Source organism: Eurytemora carolleeae, unplaced genomic scaffold, assembly GCF_000591075.1.
Source record: "Eurytemora carolleeae unplaced genomic scaffold, Eaff_2.0 scaffold623, whole genome shotgun sequence".
NCBI classification, from domain to species: Eukaryota; Metazoa; Arthropoda; class Copepoda; order Calanoida; family Temoridae; genus Eurytemora; species Eurytemora carolleeae.
This window is the reverse complement of record NW_019397006.1, coordinates 247,206-267,945: the sequence shown is the minus strand read 5'-3', so window position 1 is coordinate 267,945 and position 20,740 is coordinate 247,206. Positions and strand designations below refer to the sequence as shown.

The following is a 20,740-nucleotide window of genomic DNA, read 5'->3' as shown; positions in this document are numbered from 1 at the left end:
CGTCAAATTATTTGAAAGAAATTTTGCCAATGATTGTACGTCAAATTATTAGGAAGAAATATTGCCAATGATTGTACGTCAAATTATTAGGTCGAAATATTGCCAATGATAACAATTCTCATGACAGTCAAGACTCGAAAACTACAGTGCACTTTTATGTTTACTTGGTGTTACAATATTAAGTGTCGTACTGCTTTAAGGTGTAAGTGATAAGTATACAGGGTTATCCATAAAGGATGAGACTTCATTGACAGCGGCACATTCAGTATTTTTACTTAAATTCCATAGTTCCCTTTTTAGCTGTTAACTCGTTTCTTTCTTTGCAAATTGCAGAACCTTTCAAAAAGCAATCAAAATATAAGACTTATGGAAAACCCCCAAATCCATTTTCAACCCGTTAAATTTATCATGTTTAAGGTCGTCATTAAGGTTTCATCCTTCGTTGATATCCCTGCAGGTTTACTGTTTAAGTTTTCCAATATTCTAAAATTGACTATAAATACAAAGTATATTAATGGGTAAACATGAGGGCATGCTGCATGCATTCTGCCAAAGAAAATTTGTCCTTTTTTCTCAGACCATAGGGTAATTACTAGAAGTGAAGTTGTTTCAAAACATCCTTATTCTACAGTGGGACCCAGTAAAAAGTGGCTTAACTATACGTTTAAAGGGATCGAGTGACCGGTAATGTAGAATAATTGAACTGAGAATGTAGTATTGTGGAGAAATTTTAAAGGATTCACTTGAGACATAAAAACGTTTTAATGATGAATAATTACAGAGTTTGAGCGCAAAGTCGACGTTCAAATAATCCATTTGGGTGGTTGCCTTTTGAGAATCGATTTTTTAAAATAATTAAATAACGACTATGAAAAATGTATCAAAGATTCTACAGTAAACTAATTAGACGTTTAGGAACATATTTCTCAATAGAAATTTGTCATAAAATCAATGTTAGAATCAATTATTTCTTTTTCATCATTTTATTGAATTTCTTATTCTTTACGAATTTGTTCGCAGATTTCTGCAAATTTTTCAAATGTCGTTATTTCAATAAAAATTCCCGAAAATCTACTGAAAATATTTGTGAACAATAAGACATAACAGAAGCTAATAACTGAATAAGATTACTTATTTTCGATGAAAAGATGTAATTTCTAGTTTCTCTACCTGTACTGTAGAATTTTTGTTACAATTTTGTCGTCGTTATTTAATAATTTAACAAAACTGTATTCTCAAAATGATATCATCCAAATGGATGATTTTGTAGGTCGACTTTGGGCTCAAACTCCTCAGTAATTATACATTATTAAACGTTTATATATATATAAATACAATTGCTGTATTTTATGTGCATGGGACTATTTAAAATCACAGTGATTCTTACAATCGTCCTTCTGCTATGATTAATGGGTCCCACTGCGTACTCAATTCTTAACCTGTGGATGAACTTAGCTTTTTTATATAAAGCTATAGAACTCAAACGTATAGAGATTTCTATCAAAGGAATAGACATTTCTATCAAAGTGATAGACATTTCTATCAAAGGTATAGACATTTCTATCAAAGGGATAGAAATTGCTATCAAAGGTATAGACATTTCTATCGAAGGGATAGAAATTTCTTTCAAAGGAAAAGATATATCTATTAGAGATATAAATATCTATCAAAGAGTTAGAAATAAATAACAAGTTGGTAGTCGTGTAAAACAATATCATAATATAATACAAATTAAACTAACAACTTGCTTCATAATTTCGATCAAATTAATCGAAATATCAAATCAAAACTGGTGTTTAAAAATATTTAACATATTGATAGCAGGGTGTAAAACAAGGCAATATCAGTTTGTGAGAATCTAAAAAAACTGCATGGTTCACTCTTGGACCACTTACTTGCTCCCTATCTAACCGAAAGCGAATATGCTTGGGTTTTTTGTGCTCTTCCATTACACTGGCCTGCGGGGCACATACTTTAGTAATATTTGGAAAAAAAATACATAAATATCAATATAAACAATAAGGTTGTATAGATTTACAAATCTGAAAAAAAACGGAAAAAACGATAAATATTTGATATTTTTGTTTGAAAAATCAAGAAAAAAATGTAGAATAATAAAGACAAAAAGAAAAAGAATGACTTGAATTGAAAAGAACTGATTACTCGTTACAAATTTAACCCCCTAACCCCTATATCTTTGCAATATCTTTGTATTAGTATTAAGAAAAGTTTTTGGTAAGTAATCAGTTCCTTTAATGAGTTTAACTATGTTCAATCATATAAAAAAACAACATGGCATAAGAAAGTTTTCTTCCTCGTCCACTGTATTTTAGAAACCACTGTATGGCATACTCAAGAGTACTTACTTGAAGATCTTTTGGAGGGTTGTATACACTACTCTGATCTACTCCAGTATATCTGCTCTGATCTACTCCAGTATATCTGCTCTGATCTACTCCAGTATTTCTACGAAGTACTCCTCCCTCCAACCTACGGACTCCATCGAATGGAACACTGAAGAAATTAGTAGATAGTATAATGAAGAATTAGAAGTTCTTTTTTAACTTAAAAAGAACTGTAGTCTAATTTAAAGTGATACTCCATTAAAAAAGGGAAATTCCTGATTCACCGATATCCTTGAAAACGTTATCTGATTAATAAACTGGAAGATATTGCCGCTTTTTTAGGTTAAAATGTTTTATTTTGATAATTCCCACATGTTTCCTTCCGTAGAAATGCGCAAGCCACTTTTGAAGAGAATTCAGAATTAAAAATAATCCTTTTTCAAAATTTTAAACAATAAACATTGATATCTAATATATACTTGATCCCTGATCAGACAAATCCTTTAAGGGTACCTTTGTGAATGGGCATTGCCAATTTTGCATGAAGGGTCACTTTAAATTATGCTTACAGTCCCTTTATGTAATTAATTTTACATTCCGATAAGATTGTAGGGTTACGTCCTCTCTATTTAGACCAATTATACTGTTAGGAAAATTCATCTGAAGAAAGAGATTTGTTTGAAAAAAAATAACTACAAAATGTTATTAGAGTACCCAGCGAGTAGTTCTGTCCGCCTTATTATGTTGCATAAAATGTGCTGGTTCAACCACATACTGGGTACACTAGACGGGCTGGTAATTACCCAGCGAGTAGTTCTGTCCACCTTATTATGTTGCATAAAACGTGCTGGTTCAACAACATACTGGGTACACTAGACGGGCTGGTAATTACCCAGCGAGTAGTTCTGTCCGCCTTATTATGTTGCATAAAACGTGCTGGTTCAACAACATACTGGGTACACTAGACGGGCTGGTTCAACCACATACTGGGTACACTAAACAAATCTCACACCGCGGAACCAATTATATCTTTCTCTGGATTTATAGGTCGAAGATTTGAATGGTTCTTAACTAAATTTGTTACGTCAAACCTGCAGTGTAGGTTGAAAGGGTACGCAAGGTTTAAAATTATGGTAATTTTGATTAATGTTTAAAGTTACATTAAACTGGCGAGTTTAAGAATGTTGAGAGAGAGATGTTTGTTTTTTGTTTAAAAACTATACTTTGCCACAAATTCTGATTTCCCTATCCATGCATCTTTGCACCCTGATGTCATAGACCTGAGATATTTTAAACTATGACTTCTGTTTTATAAATTGATTTAAGTTTGAAATATCAAAGGATTAAAAATAAGGTTGCAAAGATATAGGGATTAGAAAATCCGAGTTAGTGGCAAAGACAAAATTCTTTTTGGTTTAAATACCTGGAGTTTAACTGATGTGGACTCTGCTGTCGTCTATCTGTGCTGGTCAACTCACTACCTGGATATTTCAAGGGAAATGTTTGGTTTGGTTGGTGGCAGGGGGCAGAGTGGGGGGTGGAGAAGGATGCATCTGAAGGGTGTGAACGGATGGGTTCAGGGTGGGGGGTGGAGAAGGATAAATCTGAAGGGTGTAAAAGGTTAGGTTCGATTCCTTCTCCAGGATAGTTCCGAGTAGAGCGGGCTGGGTAGGATCGGGTTGGACCTAGGGGTTGACCGAAGAAAGGAGATCCTCTGGTTGGATTTAGCTCCGTCTCTATTGGACAAGATCGTGTTGCCTGCAGGGTTTTGCAACCCTGCGGTTCAAGAACGTTTGGTCGTAATCTTCCACGAGGGGATATTGACCTAGCTGGACATCGAGGGTGGGAAACTGCAAATAAAATAATTTAAAAAAGACTTTTTCAAATTGTTAAAGTGGTCGGACCAGCGATCATATTTCTTCAATATTTAAGAACTATTTTCATTTGAAATTGAAATAAACACACGATTTATTTAACTTTTCGTAAATACTTGTTGGATACATATACACGTCAAATTGAAGTAAATTGCAAGTAACGATATTTATTAAAAATGTTCTGTGATAATTCCTCTTTTCGAACAATGCGTAAAATCAAAAATAGAAGAGTTACGAGGTAACAATTTCGTACCAGTGATGTCCCATCAATTTCCTTAAAGGGACATGTAAAGTAAAAATGAAAGGGGGTATTGGATGAAACCTAAGTATCTCAGACGTTGAACGATACATATAAGACATCTATATGATGTTTCTGTCTCGAGAAATTGATACAAAACTGTGTCAAATTTATGCGAAATATATATGCAATTTTGTAAAAAAGTTGTAGTTTAAAACAGATCTTATTTCACAAATACGAAACCAATCTGAAAACGACGATATCCCACAGAAACCGGAGAACCTCAGGTTTGCTCCTGTTATAATTATTTAATTTTAATTTTGCATTTTTAATAGCCAATGGAAGTGCAGTATACTGGTCACGTGATTTCCGTCTTTATCACGTGACCAGTATACTGCACTTACATTGGCGGGAGTTCTTGTGACGTAATAATTCATATATATAAAGTTTCGTATAATTTTGACACTGTTTTATATCAATTTCTCGAGACAGGAACATCAGATAGATGTTTTATTCTCCGGTTTTATCCTATACCCCCTTTCATTTTTTCTTTACAGTCCCTTTAATCCTGTCTAGTTTGCAGTAATATTGGGTTACGCAGTGTGTACATAAATTTAAACTTTAGATACAGTGTATGCCTAATCGAACTTATTAGTCGCCTAGAAATCATTTTCTATGGCACGAAAAGGGATACAAAAAGAAAAAACTTAAATGGGGCTTTAGATGTAATTTCAAGTGACCCTTTTTTATTGAGTTGTATTGTCTGATTCACAACTTCACAACAGTGGACTTTAAACTTTTACCTGAGTCTAAAACTAAAGAATGCGCGAAATTTAACTTCGAGGTTAAAGTTCTGTAAAATAATGAGTAGCTACTTAAATATTAAACTTTCTCAAGTTTAATATTCTTAAGTTTGAATTTCCCGGGAAAAATCTGAACCAATCAGAGAAAAGGATTTACGGAAATTAATTATGTAACTATCGGTAATCAGCTGTTTTTTAAATTATAAATTATTTACGTGACGGAAACATATTTCCAGTTACAACCATATTTTGGGTTTACGTCCAAACATTAATTTATCTAAAACGCGAAATTTATTAAATCAAGGTTTTTACTTTTAAATATATCGACCGTAATTAGCTGAATGATGATAGGACAAATAGGGATTGCGGGATTTCAAGATTTTAAACCTGTGTTTAAAGTTTAACTCGTCGATTTCGGCGAGTTAAATATTTAACCACAGGTTTAAATATTTAACCTCACGGTTAAAGTTCGGGTTTAAATTAAGTTAGAAGTGGCATTTAACCATAAACTTAAAATTTAAGTCAAAACTTTTCGTTCTTTAGTTTTAGACTCTGATCGAGGATGAAGGAGATATCTTTTTTTCAAATATAAATTAATTTTTTTAAATTATAGTTAACTTATCTTTAAAGTTAAATAAAAGCAGAGAAATTAAACATATTTAACTCCTTTCAGGAAAACAGTGAAGTTTTCCTCATTGCTACTTAGATAGGATTGTGAATTGTACATTTTATTTTTTCAAATGGAGAATTGGGTCGCCTAAAATTACGTCTGCAGTCCATTTAAAGCCTTTTTTTGTACCCCTGTATCTTTAAAAGGGAGTACTTAAGTTTACTGAAGTTTTTTATTTCCATGCATTTGATCTTGAAACTGATAGTATGTTACAGGAAAGTATATTCTTAATAGAAGTTGAATTGTTTTTCCGCCCCCTGTCATTACTGTCCCGAATTTTCCTTTCCCGTAGGGGAAATTTTTTCTTCTTTTTTTCTCCCTTTTTCTAATTTTCTTCCCTGGGCTGATCTCTTTCCCTCTCCCCTGAAGGGGGGGGGGAGTAAGAATGTTATGCTAGTAAAGTTAAGAGAACTTATCATAAAGAGAACTTTCTTATCTAATTATTTGCTGGATCTACAAAAGAAAACTTTAAGAAAAAGAACATTAAATCAAAAAAAACATGGAGAGTCGGAAATTTATGAAAATGAGGCTTGGTCACGGATCGGAACACTTTTAGAACTTCTTATCCATTCATAAATATTCATCTCTGATCAAAATTTTTCAATATTCTAAGGAAATTATGTAGATTTATATATTTTTCTTCCCAGATCAGCGGGATAAAAGAAGATCGGTTCATATTTGACAATATTAAAAGTTGAGAAGAACAATTTTAAAATTTATCAAAATCTAAAAAAACTAAAATATAGAAGAAAACACATGGAAAACACAAAAACAGACACTTGTTTAATATGATATGTCTTTATTACAGAATAACATTTCTATTCTTTAACGGAATAATGATAAAATACCTTTCATGCTTCCAAACGGGATTCCATTCTGTGAACCGAAAGATCTCTCCGACCTCTCCCATCCTCTATTCTGAAACTCCGAGGACGGATGTTCTCCATGCAGCTGGGGAGGCTGACGACGAACTGTATAAGTCTCCTCTACTGGCAGTATAGGTCCGGACTGATGATTCATTGATTGATTGACTAGGGATGACGTTCTCTCAGATTTCTCCAGGTATCCTGGATAACTCTGCTCCTGGATGGATCTATCCGTGTGTAAACCTAGACTCGAGTTGGGATGCACTATTCCGTCACTGCAGGAGGAGAAACTAGAGCTGGTGCTGCCACACTCACTGTCACTTCCACTTTCATCTGTAGCAGGTGTATCAACCTCCTTCAGTGACTTCAACGCTTGGTTTAACGAACTGAGGTTATCCCACACAATATAGCTTACTGGGTCCAGGTTGTGCGCATACCACTAGTAACAGTAATAATAATAATAATAATAATAATAATAATAATAATAATAATAATAATAATAATAATAATAATAATAATAATAATAATAATAATAATAATAATAATAATAATAATAATAATAATAATAATAATAATAATAATAATAATAATAATAATAATAATAATAATAATAATAATAATAATAATAATAATAATAATAATAATAATAATAATAATAATAATAATAATAATAATAATAATAATAATAATAATAATAATAATAATAATAATAATAATAATAATAATAATAATAATAATAATAATAATAATAATAATAATAATAATAATAATAATAATAATAATAATAATAATAATAATAATAATAATATTAATAATAATAATAACAATAATAATAATAATAATAATAATTAGTACCTTGAATTTGTCCCCTATAACTATTGGATCCAGAACTCCAGTATGAATACGTTGAAAAGCAAGATTTGATGGCATTAGGGCCCACTCTGCATAAAATTCTACAGCCTACCATTATTATTCAGATTAAATTTTTTAAGATAAAATTTGCAGCTAAATCTCTAGAAAGAAAAGAACGTAATCTTCAATTAATTGAACAAGTTTTGCTTATATATTTATATTTATGAATCTAATTTTTTTCATCAGTCAACAATAACATGATAAAATGCATCTTAGCAAATTGATATTTTTAGCCAGGATAACAAGTTTCTAGAAATAAATGGCATTCTAAAATGAGAACCAAAAACAGCGGAATAGGAAGACGACATAAAAGCAATATTTAAGCGTATTTGATGTTTTTTGAAAATAATGTTTCTATAAAGTTTTACAACTTACTTATTAATTGAAATTATTTTTTCATCTTGCAAAATTTCATGTTATTTGGATTATTTAAGATCATAACTTGAGTCTAAAAGTCGTCTTCCTATTCCAAAGTTTTCTGGTTTTCACTGTAAAGGTAACAAGTATATATACAACCCTACCTGGGTTGATGAAAGTTTAGTTATAAAAGTTGAATTCTTCGGTCGAGAGTTTATCAAAGAATTAACCTGAAATATTTATTTGTCTCATTAACATATTAAACAATTTTTTATCTGTTGTCATTCAAGTTAATATTGTGTTTTTATCATATCGTAAATACACACTAGGTTTTAGAATCTTATTTCGTCTTAGTTGAAACAGTAGTTTTTTGTGAATTGTTTGTCAACTTTTTATCTATTTAAAATCAAGAAAAAACAAACAAACAAGTAGAAGTCTGGGGTGAGACTCTGTCTAAATTAGCCATAAAATACAGCTATTAATGACCACTTTTACTTTGTTAAATTGATATTAAAATTTTGTCGTGAGAGGTTTAGGTCTTCGTCGCATACAGTGAAACCTTAAATGAGCCATACTTCGAAAGAATTTATCAAATGTCGTCTTAACAATTTTTCAATGGGTTTTATACTATTTTGCGTAAATCTCATTATTTGCGAAAATAAATAAATAGCCATGAATATGCGGGAACAGTTTATAGAGCTCCATATAATAATTTAATTAAAAAACTAAATATCTGCAACATTCCATTATCAGATAGTGAAGAATACGAGATTTAATGAATTCTTTCTTTCGATGTATTGCTTATTTAGGGTTTAACTGTATATGAATAAAATGCACTAACTCTTAAACCAAGAGACATCTGAATGAACGTGATGAGGTACCTGCAAGGCAACCACTGGACGGGGGTAGAGACGAAGCGTGCGAGTATGCTCTGTAAAGTTTGCCAATACGTTGGGAGAATTAAAGAACCGAACCTAAAGATAAATTATGTTACAGTAGAAGAAAGTTTTTATCATTGAGCAAAATATTTCAATGAATTTGAATGCTTAAGTCAAACTATTAAAAAAACTGATGTATTATTTTTATAAACTCTCAAGTTGTGCACTTCACAAAATAAAAATTAATTCATATGTTTTTTTCAAGAATACATTTTAACATATTGAATAATCTTTATTATGTCTTGTCTTACCATTGCAACTCTAGTGGCAATATCCACAGAATCCACGTCATTCCCGTAAATAAAAGGATTATACCCAGAGGGAGAAGGATCTAATTCACGACTGTTTCGCAAGATGGCCGCCACCTGTAACAAAAACAAAATGTCTGCTACCAAAAACAAAATGGCCACGACCTGCTAAAAAAATATGTTTGCTTCCATCTTAAAAGCAAATGGCCGCGACCTGTAACAAAACAGTATGAATGATAACAAAAACATATGGCCATGAATCACGATCTGAAAAAAATGTCTGCTACCTGAAAATCAAAATGGCAGCGACCTGTAACAAAAACAATGTGTCTGCTACCACCTAAAAAACTAAATGTCCACGGTCACAAAAACAATATGCCTCCAGCTACCTAAAAACAAGATGAGCGCGACTTGTAACAAAAACAATAATTCTGCCACTTAAAAACAAGATGGCCGTGACCTGTAACAAAAAAAATAAGTCTCCCACATAAAACAAAATTGCCACGACCTATAACAAACAAAATTTCTGCCGCCAAAATCAAAATGTCAAAAACTGACGTAAAAATGGTGGTAGACAATTAAGGAAAATTGTTTTTTATCTATTATAAGCCAATGTTTGGAATTTGACATTTTTCCCCTAAACTGAACTTTTTGCCGTAATCTTTCAATTTAATGGACTTAATTCCAAAAGGTTGAAAAAGTAGTGTGGGTGGGGGTGTAACTTTTATTTACCTTATCTGGGTGCATGAGATCCAAATTGCTGATTGGTTGGATGGATAAACTTGCTAAAGCCTGAACCATTTCAAGATTAGTCGTCTTTATGTATTAATAATTCAAAGACACAGTTGAACAGCAAACAGAAAAATATCTATTTGATAGTGTTTATTTTGTTTAAAATTATTGAAAATTGAAATCGAAATAATATAACATTTATCGTGTTAGCAACCAAAAATAAATCTAAATAATGGTGAAAAGTAATTAAAATTGGGGTCGAAAGTGCAAACTTTCCTGGAACCGGATTAAGCTCCTATTTGCCTATCAAACTACCTGTATATTTGCCTATCAAACTACCTGTCTATTTGCCTATCAAACTACCTGTCTATTTGCCTATCAAACTACCTGTCTATTTGCCTATCAAACTACCTGTCTATTTGCCTATCAGACTATCTGTCTATTTGCCTATCAAACTACCTGTCTATTTGCCTATCAAACTACCTGTCATATTTGCCTATCAAACTACCTGTCTTAAATGGCTTCTAAGGGTTTTCCCTTCAGGTTCTGGTAGGGGAGGGATATCCTCCAAGGTTTGAGAAGGAGGAGGAGTAATCTTCCCAGAATCTAGGTTTACCCGCCATACGTCATCAGGAACACTGGAGAAAATAAAAAAATTTAACTCAACAAAAAAATTTAAGTTTGTCTTTTGTCTCATGTCTGATGTCGAATTAGGGACCGGGCACTCGCCACAGACTCTAATTTTCTGTTCTCATTCTAACCTTAGATTAAATGGTTTAATTTTAAACCATCAGGCTGCAAAGATTTTGAAAATTATAGCTTGTGGCAAGTGTTCAGTTTCTCTAGCTTAAAGGAGAATATGTTTTCAACATAGCTGTTTCTTAAATACAAATCCAATCCCTCCCTTGTGCATTGTTCACAGACCCATTTCACGTATGACGTAGTAGGTTGATTTTCCGGCTAATGATGGTACCTAATGTTTTTTAACAACATGAAATACACATTGCTTAAATAAAGTTCTTAAAGTTTGTAGGTTTCACTTTATATCCTGAAGGAGAGGGAAATGAGCTGCAAAAACAACTTTGAAGAAATCTTTAGAAAAAAAGTTTATTTTGTCGACTCACCTAAAATTTTTCTTTGAAGGCAGGAAGGATGACGGAAGGCCTGTTGCATGATATAGTCAGAATCTTTACAATTTTACTTAGAGATAAAAAATATTTATTTCAACTTATATAGTTTTGGTAAAAACATTAAGTTCAATTTGAACAAAACTATACTAATTCTTAAAAATTTCAAGAAGAATTAAGTTTTAGTGAACCTTAGCTATTTTCATCTCTATTATGCCATCTCAATCCCCCCTCTCCCCCCCCCCCCCCAGCAAGTCTAATCGTCATAATAATCGTTTCTTAAGAGAAAATTTAGACAGAGTTAACATTAACTTCGGAATTTCGATATATATATATATATACTATCGAATTTTTTAAGGAATAAAAAGAAATAAGAAAAAGAAAAAGCTGAGCTTTGACCTGCAGTCTCTAGATAGAAACCTACAAGTTTAAAGGGACTATAAGCATTATTTCACGTGACCCTTCGTTCAAGGATAGCAATGCTCGATTTACACCGTTAGTCTAGAAACCTTCATATGATCAAAAATATGGAAGAAACTTTGTTTAACTGACTAGCAAAGTTTTATCTCTGATAATTTCTCTATTGTTTCTTTGAGTAAGAAATAGGCAAGTCACTTTTGCAAAGATACCACAAATGAAAATTAACAATTAAAAGAAAAATATGGTATATAATTTAAACTTAAATATTCAAAGGTACTAAAGGGTACCAATGTAAATCGGGCATTGTCATCTTGAAACTACACATTCAGTCTCTTTAATTTAAATATTTTCCTCTGGCTTTTCTTTCTCTCTATTTATCAAATAAATGCAATCATCTGGAAAATGCATCCATAAAAGAGAATACATGAACAGGCATTTATAGATAATGAATTTATCTATAAAGGGATTGTTCATCTATTTCAAAAGGTTTATATTATCACCATGTTTGGGGAGATTAGAAACACAACTAAGCCTTTCCCTCGCCGCTCATAAATGTTTCTTAAAATACTGAGCTGTGGATACACAGTATTTTTTAAGAAACTGGACACTTTTCTAATCCCTATATCTTTACTACCTGATGACGTCAATTTTTTTATATTTCTAAATCAGTGAATTCTTAGTCTTTGTAAATATCAAGTCTACGGATATCAGTTTTCAAAGATATAAGGATTTGTTCTCCGCTTGATATTGTAAACGGCAATGGGACATGAATACATTGTATCGGAGTGGGATATAAATACATTGTATCGAAGTGGGACATGAATACATTGTATCGTAGGGAGACATGAATACATTGTATCCAAGTGGGACATGAATACATTGTATCAGAGTGGGACATGAATAAATTGTATCCAAGTGAGACATGAATACATTGTGTCCAAGTGGAACATGAATACATTGTATCGAAGTGGGACATGAATACATTGAATCCAAGTAGGACATGAATACATTGTATCCAAGTGAGAAATGAATATATTGTATCCAAGTAGGACATGAATACAGTGTATCCAAGTGGAACATGAATACATTGTATTCAAGTAGGACATGAATATATTGTATCCAAGTGGAACATGAATCCATTGTATCCAAGTACAACATGAATACATTGTATCGAAGTGGGACATGAATACATTGTATCCAAGTACAACATGAATACACTGTATCCAAGTGGAACATGAAACCATTGTATCCAAGTACAACATGAATACATTGTATCAAAGTGGGACATGAATACATTGTATCCAAATAGGACATGAATACACTGTATCGGAGTGGGACATGAATCCATTGTATTGAAGTAATGTATTGAACAAGCTATATTCCTATGATGTATGGAGTTGGGGCAAGCAGAAGCTGTTCAGCACCAATCATAGATGTCGGCAAGATCGGTATAACAGGGAACATGTACTAAACAGTAAACAATCATTATTCAATCAATCAACTAATCAACCACCCAAACAGTCAAATAATCAAAATCAATCAACAAATCAATTTATCAATCCACTGAGAAAAGAATTCTAAAGGGTGTCAAAAAAAAACACTTATCACGTTTTTCTCTCACAAGCTTATTTATGATCCGATCATAATGAAATTTATATCACAGTGTCTCTAGGAAGTTAGGACTACATGGTTAAAAATTATCGAATTTTGTCAATCCTGTTCTGAATAAATCTCTTGAGAAAGAATTTGATCAGCCTTCCGGCTGGGATTTCCAATTCTCGCCAAACTATATCAGATGATAGAGATTTCACATTTTTTCCTTGCAACCTTCTTCTAAAATTCTAACGCGTCCAACAAAACCAAGCAAATTTAATCAAATCAAACTGCAGGCAAACAAAACAACTTAAGAACAAAAAATCCCCTTTAACCAATCCAAATAAAAGATTAAGAAAATGACCTGTAAAGGATAGAGAAGATGTGTAAGAGAAAGCACTGACAAAGACAAGGCGTTGAGATCTCTAGATTCAACCAGGATCTTAGACTCAAGCATTATTAGAGTTAAAGCCTAAATATTCATTATTTATTGGGTTTTCATACTTTTTCATTAAAAAAATCAAATTAGAATTTAGTAGAAAAGAAAGAATAAATTAAAGTTTAATTCAACAGAAGAATTAAAGAAGTAAATCTAGTTGAAAATGTCAGAAATAGGAAGAAACAACAATGATTAGAAAACAAGATGGAGGAAACAAGATGGAGAAAACAAGATGGAATAAACAAGATGGAGGAAACAAGATGGAGAAAACAAGATGGAAGAAACAAGATGGAGGAGACATGATGGAGAAAACAAGATGGAGGAAACAAGATGGAGGAGACATGATGGAGAAAACAAGATGGAATAAACAAGATGAAGGAAACAAGATGGAGAAAACAAGATGGAAGAAACAAGATGGAGGAGACATGATGGAGAAAACAAGATGGAGGAAACAAGATGGAGGAAACAAGATGGAGAAAACAAGATGGAAGAAACAAGATGGAGGAAACAAGATGGAGGAAACAAGATGGAGGAAACAAGATGGATGGAAAAAAATGGAGGAAGAGGCAAGATGGAGGAAACAAAAAGGGGGAAACAAGCTAGAGGGGAAAAAATGGAGGAAAAAACAAAATTGAAAAACAAGGTGGAGGAAACAAGATGGAGGAAAAAAATGAAGGAGGAGACAAGATGGAGGAAACAGAATGGAGGAAACAAGCTAGAGGGAACAAAATGGAGGAAGAAACAAAATTGAAAAACAAGATTGAGGAAACAAATACATAAAAATAATGAAGGATTTCTACCTGCAGGGTGGTTTCTACGCCTAGTAACTCCAGGGGTAAATGAAGAGGAAAATCACAAAGAGTAAATCTAATCAAAAATTAATTTAGAAAATCTAGAATATTTGTTTAACTATTTTTGAGTTCAGATTTAGGAAAAGAAAGCTCGAACGAAATCTATCTCTCCATCTCTCTATCTCGCTTTCTCTTTAAGTCTCTATCTCTCTATCTCTATGTCTCTATATCTCTCTATCTCCCTTTCTCGCTATCTCTTTAACTGTCTATCTCTCTATCTCCCTATCTCTCTATCTCTCTATCTCTCTATCTCTCTATCTCGCTATCTCGCTATCTCGCTATCTCTTTAACTCTCTATCTCTCTATCTCTATATCTCTCTATCTCTCTATCTCTTTAACTGTCTATCTCTCTATCTCCCTATCTCTCTATCTCTCTATCTCGCTATCTCGCTATCTCGCTATCTCTTTAACTCTCTATCTCTCTATCTCTCTATCTCTCTACAGCGATAACCAGAAAACTCTGGAATAGAAAGTCGACTTTTAAGCACAAATTATGGCTTTAAATAGGCCAATGTACATGAAACACAGAAAATGTGCAGCCTAAAAGACCCATTTCACTTGATAAGTGATTTAATAACTTACTAGTAATGCTTTTAACTTTGTAACAACATCAAATGCACTTCAACGTCGTCTTCCTATTCTACAGTTTTCTGGTTATCACTGTATCTATTTCTCTATCTATTTATCTATCTATCTATCTATCTATCTATCTATCTATTATCTATCTATCTATCTATCTATCTATCTATCTATCTATCTCTCTATCTATCTATATATCTATCTATCTATGTATCTATCTACCTGGTAGGGTCAGGAAGAGCAAAGATGAGAAGAGGACCATATCTTCTATCAATCATCTCCATCTCTAACCTTGTCCTTCCAGATATTGGTATAGGGGCGGACAGCAACCTGAATTTAAGTAAAATAATATTGATTTATAAAAATACTTTTTAATGTTCACGATGTAAAATAAATTAACTTATATATAACTTAATTTATGGTGTTAAATAAATATTTTTGTTTAATCCAAGTCCTATCCTATTTTTGTTCTTTGACCCAGGTTTTTTTTTTTCATATATCATTATAAATAAATAAAACTAAAGAGACTCCAAAACAAGAAAGAATATGGGTATAAAAAGTTTCTTATTTGTTCCGAGGCAAATAAGTAACATTTTAGGCCACAAAGCCGGTTTCCCTTTTTATTTGGCGGATTTTAATAAAAAACGGACATTTTTATGAAACTTGAATTGAATAAATTTATATATCCAACTGTCTTGTGTTATCATTTGGAAAATTATGTTTTTTGTTGTGATTTTTACTTTTTATGTTTGTTTTCGGTTTAAATTCAATATATTTAATCACTCACTACGTTCGTGATTAAAAATCTTGAATCTTAAACAAACGAAAAAAGGTAAAAATCCCGGCCAAAAAACATATTGTACCGCATGATAACACAAGACTTTACAAAGATAGAAAATGTGATCACTTTTCATGGATATTGTAATCTTAAACGCTTAATTTCTATCCAATGTACATTCAGCCTGCTTATAAACAGTCTCATCAATTTTTAAGTAAGGGTCGACTTTAAAAAGTCCCAACGCCTAGATTTTACCGCTCTAACTCACTTATGTTTTTCTGTAGCCCTTTACATGTACATTCAGCACTATATATAGCACTTGTTCTTAGCTTTGGGTTTTAAGAAGTAATTGGCAAAATTCTCATTGATTTTTGCTTTAGGGCGTGATAGCTTAAAATCACAGTAAGTAGACACTTTTAAATTTGACGATCAATGCTTGATACTTCAAGTAAAGTTATCCCAGAAGGGTGTCAATACCAAGGTTGTAATGCAAGGAAAGTTAATTGCGGTCGTGTATACTCTGCGTTCATATTGAAACCAGTTCTCTCTGGGCGGAATTTGTAAACAAGAATAGATGCATCAGTGTTCGTTTAATATGCGAGGAGGTTCAAAGCATTAAATTTGATAATTTTGATAATTCACATAGTAGTTTCCTAGGCTGTAACGTCCGTCTTGTGTTCATATTACAGTACACTCCAGTACAAAAGATGCGTACACTTCTGAAATAACTTTCCTTGCATTGCATCCTTGGTAAAGACTAACGTGAGATATCGAAGGGTAGAATTAATTGGTAGATCTGCAGAAGATAGAGATCAATGCTTGATTCAGAGATTAACAATACAAAAGTTCTAACTTCTGTTTAAAAATAAAATAAGTTAAATTATTTGCTCATTTTCTCATTTTTTCCATTTCATTAATTTAGAATCATTAAGTCCTTGTTTAGTTTATATCTTTAAGATAATTCTACCTTAGAATCCATGTTTCTATCTCCCGTATATCATGAAGAAGGAAACTAGAAACAGATTCACTTCCAGCTCCAGTTAGAACCCTCCACACTTGGTCGGAACCCTTCCTTCCAGACCTGTCTTTACTCCTAGAAATCGACATTCATATAAACCTTTAATATTCCACTTGTTTTTAGAGGTTATGAATAACTTTAGAAAGCATACCAGACTCAAATTTTACCCGTGGCCATTGTGGACTTCTTAAAAGCGTTTGACTTTTGAAATTAATGTTGATTAAGGGATCTAAACAATGCTTACAAAGGATTAATAATAGTTCCTTGGGAAGATCATTGAATCCCTTGGGTTTACCATTGAATTACTTGATTATCCTGGAATCCCTCCGGATTATCCTGGAATCCCTCCGGATTATCCTGGAATGCCTCCGGATTATCCTGGAATTCCTCCGGATTATCCTGGAATTCCTCCGGATTATCCTGGAATCCCTCAGGATTTTCAATGAATAAATTCCTCAGGATTCTAATTTTTCTTAGGGTAAATGATACATTCATTCTTTATGGTATTCAGTGAAGGAATTTATCATCTATTTAAAAGAACATTTAGTACCCCAATATTTGATATTACAACAAAACTAGTTCAAACTAACATGTTTACTGCTAAGAGATGTTCTTGGGTTACTGTATAAATAATAATTATCATAATTCATGGGTTTCTTGTTGATTTTGTTGATTTCTTGATCTGTAAAAATGGCTAAGCATGTTCCTTAAGACCAGCTGTCCAAAAAATGTTTTATTATGAGTATTTTATTAAAAGAACCTTTTTTAACCTTTTTAAAAATACTCATATTTTATTAAAATAACCTTTTTAAACAAAAATTTAACATAGAAGAACCATCCTTTTCTCAGAATTCTGCCCTGAAAGTCCCTTGTTACCTGGAGTTAGGTCCTGAACAAGCATCCACCAGACGTTTAAATGATGCTAGGCAGGATCTGAAGGAGGAGAAGAAAGGGTGGGAGCTGATCAAACAAACCGATGTCAAGGATTGGGTCTTGGAATTCGGTTTCCTGAAAAAATATCAATTTGTTAGATAAACCAGAGTTGACTTTTCAGTGTCACAAACACATTTTTTGTACATTTTAAAACATAAGTTTAAAACACTTTTTTTAGATTTTCTGAGAGTAAAAGAAACATATATTGTTACAGATTGTTTCTTTTCAATCTAGAATTGGTACATATATTTCTAATTATCATGAAATAGACATTCATTAATACAGATTGTTCCAGAGATTGGATATTCTATCTATACAGCCCCCTGCCCCCCCCTCTACATTTTCTCCGACATTCTCATGTGACCTAGTTGATTGAATACCTCATAATAAGAACAATAATGAACAGAATTTGCCTCCAACAAAATAAAATTTCCATTAAATTTTGAACATCCACGAAATTTTTTTTTTAAATTCGCAAACCTTTTTTCTTTTTGCTTTACAATGTATACAAAGAGAAAATTTTCACAATTGAAATAGAAGATGGCCGCGATAATTACAATCATAATTCCCTCGATAATGATGGAAAAATAGAAAGATAGATAGATAGAAACAAAAGTAGATAGACCAAAAGAAATATCAATAAATAGAAATATATATTAATATTATGTCTAAAATCTTTTAACCTTAATCCTTTCTCTTTTAACTCTCTGAACTCTTAAATCTTAACTCCCTGAACTCTCCCGACTCTTAAGTCTTAACTCCCTAAACTCTCCCGACTCTTAAGTCTGACCTGCCCGACTCTCGTCGTCTCCTATTCTTGGGATCGATTGTCTCATTGTCTGAGTCAGGATTAGGTCGTGGCTCAAAAACCGGCTCAAGGGGCTCATTCACCTTTGCAGGGTCTCTCAAGTCCCTAGGAGTGTCCCTAGAAAAAAAAAAAGTTTTTTTAAAAGCAAAATTTTTTAAAAAGTGTTTATACCTTTCCCTATCCGAGTCACTTGGTCCAACTGTAGAGTGGCTTCGGTAGTCACTGAACACACAAATAAAAAATTTATGATTTAGTTTTTCTTCTTCTTAATATGAACCCCTAGGTAGAAAACATCCAATCATTAAATAATAAACTCTGGATTTCTTGATAGGCTGCAGTAAACTTTTTAAAACTTATACATTGTCTAGAAAACTATATTTCTCTCAAAACTAAGTTTGGTTTTATGAAAAAAAATGTTTTGAAAAATACCAGGCTTTCATGGCATGGTGCTTTTCACTGCTCTTTCTTGCAAGAAATTTAGTTCTTAACTAATTCTGTAACGTTAACCTCTAATTTTTTTTTTTTTTTAAATATTTCATTGTGAATGTTCAATTTTTTTTTGACAAACGTAAATTTTGTTGGAGTAACTTTTAAGAAACCCTCCTAGAGGTCATTAACACACAAAAAACCGGGTCCGATCGGTTCCGTTGTTTGGACGTTTTTTTATTACTGTCCAATCCATGTATGTTTCTGTCTTAAGAAATTATAAGTAAAAACATTCAGACTGGATCCTTGTTTGTAAATTAACAACAACAACTTTATTTTTACGCTTGAAAATATTTACTTTAGGTTAAAAATAATTGTTTTTGGTGATGCTTAAAACTGGATTTTCATCAGCTTAATCAGATCATTGAAACAAACAACTCTGACACCCCCACCCCCCCAAAAAAATGAAGGAATATAGAAGAAAACAGAAATTATCGAAATAAAAGGTGGGTCAACCATAGATAAACATGGAGTCAATGTAATTAACGATTGACGACATTAAATCCTAAAAATCTTTTGTGTTGACATCATAATTTTTTTTTAAAAGTTGCAACAAATTGCATTGGAAATCTACTTTCGCCCCAAATCTCCCCAAATTTAGTTTATAATTCAAATTAAAACATGAGACGGAGTACTACTTGTTTTATTAGCTCAAAATTGAGTTGCACTAAGCTGAGGCTTCTAGACACTAAATATACACTTAGAATAATAAGGATATCTCAGTCATTTGTGATTAGACAAAGGGTTAAACAGGTACAGATGGGTATCGGACATGCCATAAATTAAATTAAATTGTACAGTTCCTTTTTTACCTGGAGAATGCAGAGTCTGTACTTCTATCTGTTCCCCTAGTCCAGGAATCCCGCTTACTTGAAGCTTTTGGNTGCCTTATAGTTCAACGCTGCCTGTTTGGAACTCCTTTGGGCTTCTGCCTCAGGGTTATTGTGAACGAAGAACCCCTATATCTTGAACAGACGACATCTGGTGTTCTATCTGTAATGTTTTTGATCTTTGTTCTATACCTTGTAATTCCAGAGTCCTTGTCGGTCAATGTGAATATAAAACTCTGCGTCTCTCTCGCCTAAATCATTCATTTTTAAGTAAAGAAAACTTTACTAAGAAATTGTCGTGAATCAGTTTTTAACCATTTAAACACATGGCCAAAATATTTTATTTTCTAGCCCCTCTTCAACTAGTAGGCTTATAGGTGGTTTTATTTCTTTGCTCGAGCAAATTCCCTCTTTTTTTATAATGCTGTCGCTTTCATCCAGAAAAGCTTTTACTTGTTACATTAATCCAGATGTTGATTTTATTAAATAAAACTTTTTTCTAATGCTTACCTTCTAATTCATCCTGAATCTTTTAACTAAACTCACAAAATCTTTTGCAAAAAATACGCAACTTAATTATTAAAATTCGCAAATTCAGAAGTCTCTAATACTTGGACGTGTTCATACCTCTGGCCCTACAAAAATGAATATTTTTGGAAAATGAAAGGCTTTAGAAACCATCAAAATAAAACCTCTTTATGAGAAAGCTTGGAGTAAGTTTAGAGATTTCTTTCCTTGTTCACTGGAGTTTGATACAAGAATGCCATCTGAAGAACAGTTTTCTACCTATTTCCGATTTCTGAGACCAGATAAAGGTTTTTCTACGTCAACATTGTGGACTACTTATAGCATGCTGAATTCTGTTTGTAAGGGGAAATATAGTAAATCTCTCCAA

General features: G+C 32.5%; 1 protein-coding gene across 1 annotated transcript; it reads right to left on the bottom strand.

Moving 5' to 3' along the window:
- Positions 1–1,693: 1,693 nt before the first annotated feature.
- LOC111711037 (MAP kinase-activating death domain protein) lies at positions 1,694–19,996 on the bottom strand. The gene is made up of 21 exons (XM_023485269.1): positions 19,992–19,996; positions 19,828–19,902; positions 18,701–18,751; positions 18,512–18,646; positions 17,665–17,796; positions 16,738–16,863; positions 15,215–15,322; positions 14,363–14,429; positions 13,488–13,595; positions 12,913–12,997; positions 11,108–11,147; positions 10,492–10,621; positions 9,984–10,043; positions 9,255–9,368; positions 8,947–9,039; positions 8,230–8,295; positions 7,652–7,756; positions 6,779–7,235; positions 3,769–4,195; positions 2,367–2,514; positions 1,694–1,958 (listed from the first exon to the last, which is right to left on the bottom strand). Exons 1-21 carry the CDS (start codon positions 19,994–19,996, stop codon positions 1,797–1,799), a joined length of 2,694 nt encoding a protein of 897 aa, XP_023341037.1. The 3' UTR covers positions 1,694–1,796.
- Positions 19,997–20,740: the final 744 nt, after the last annotated feature.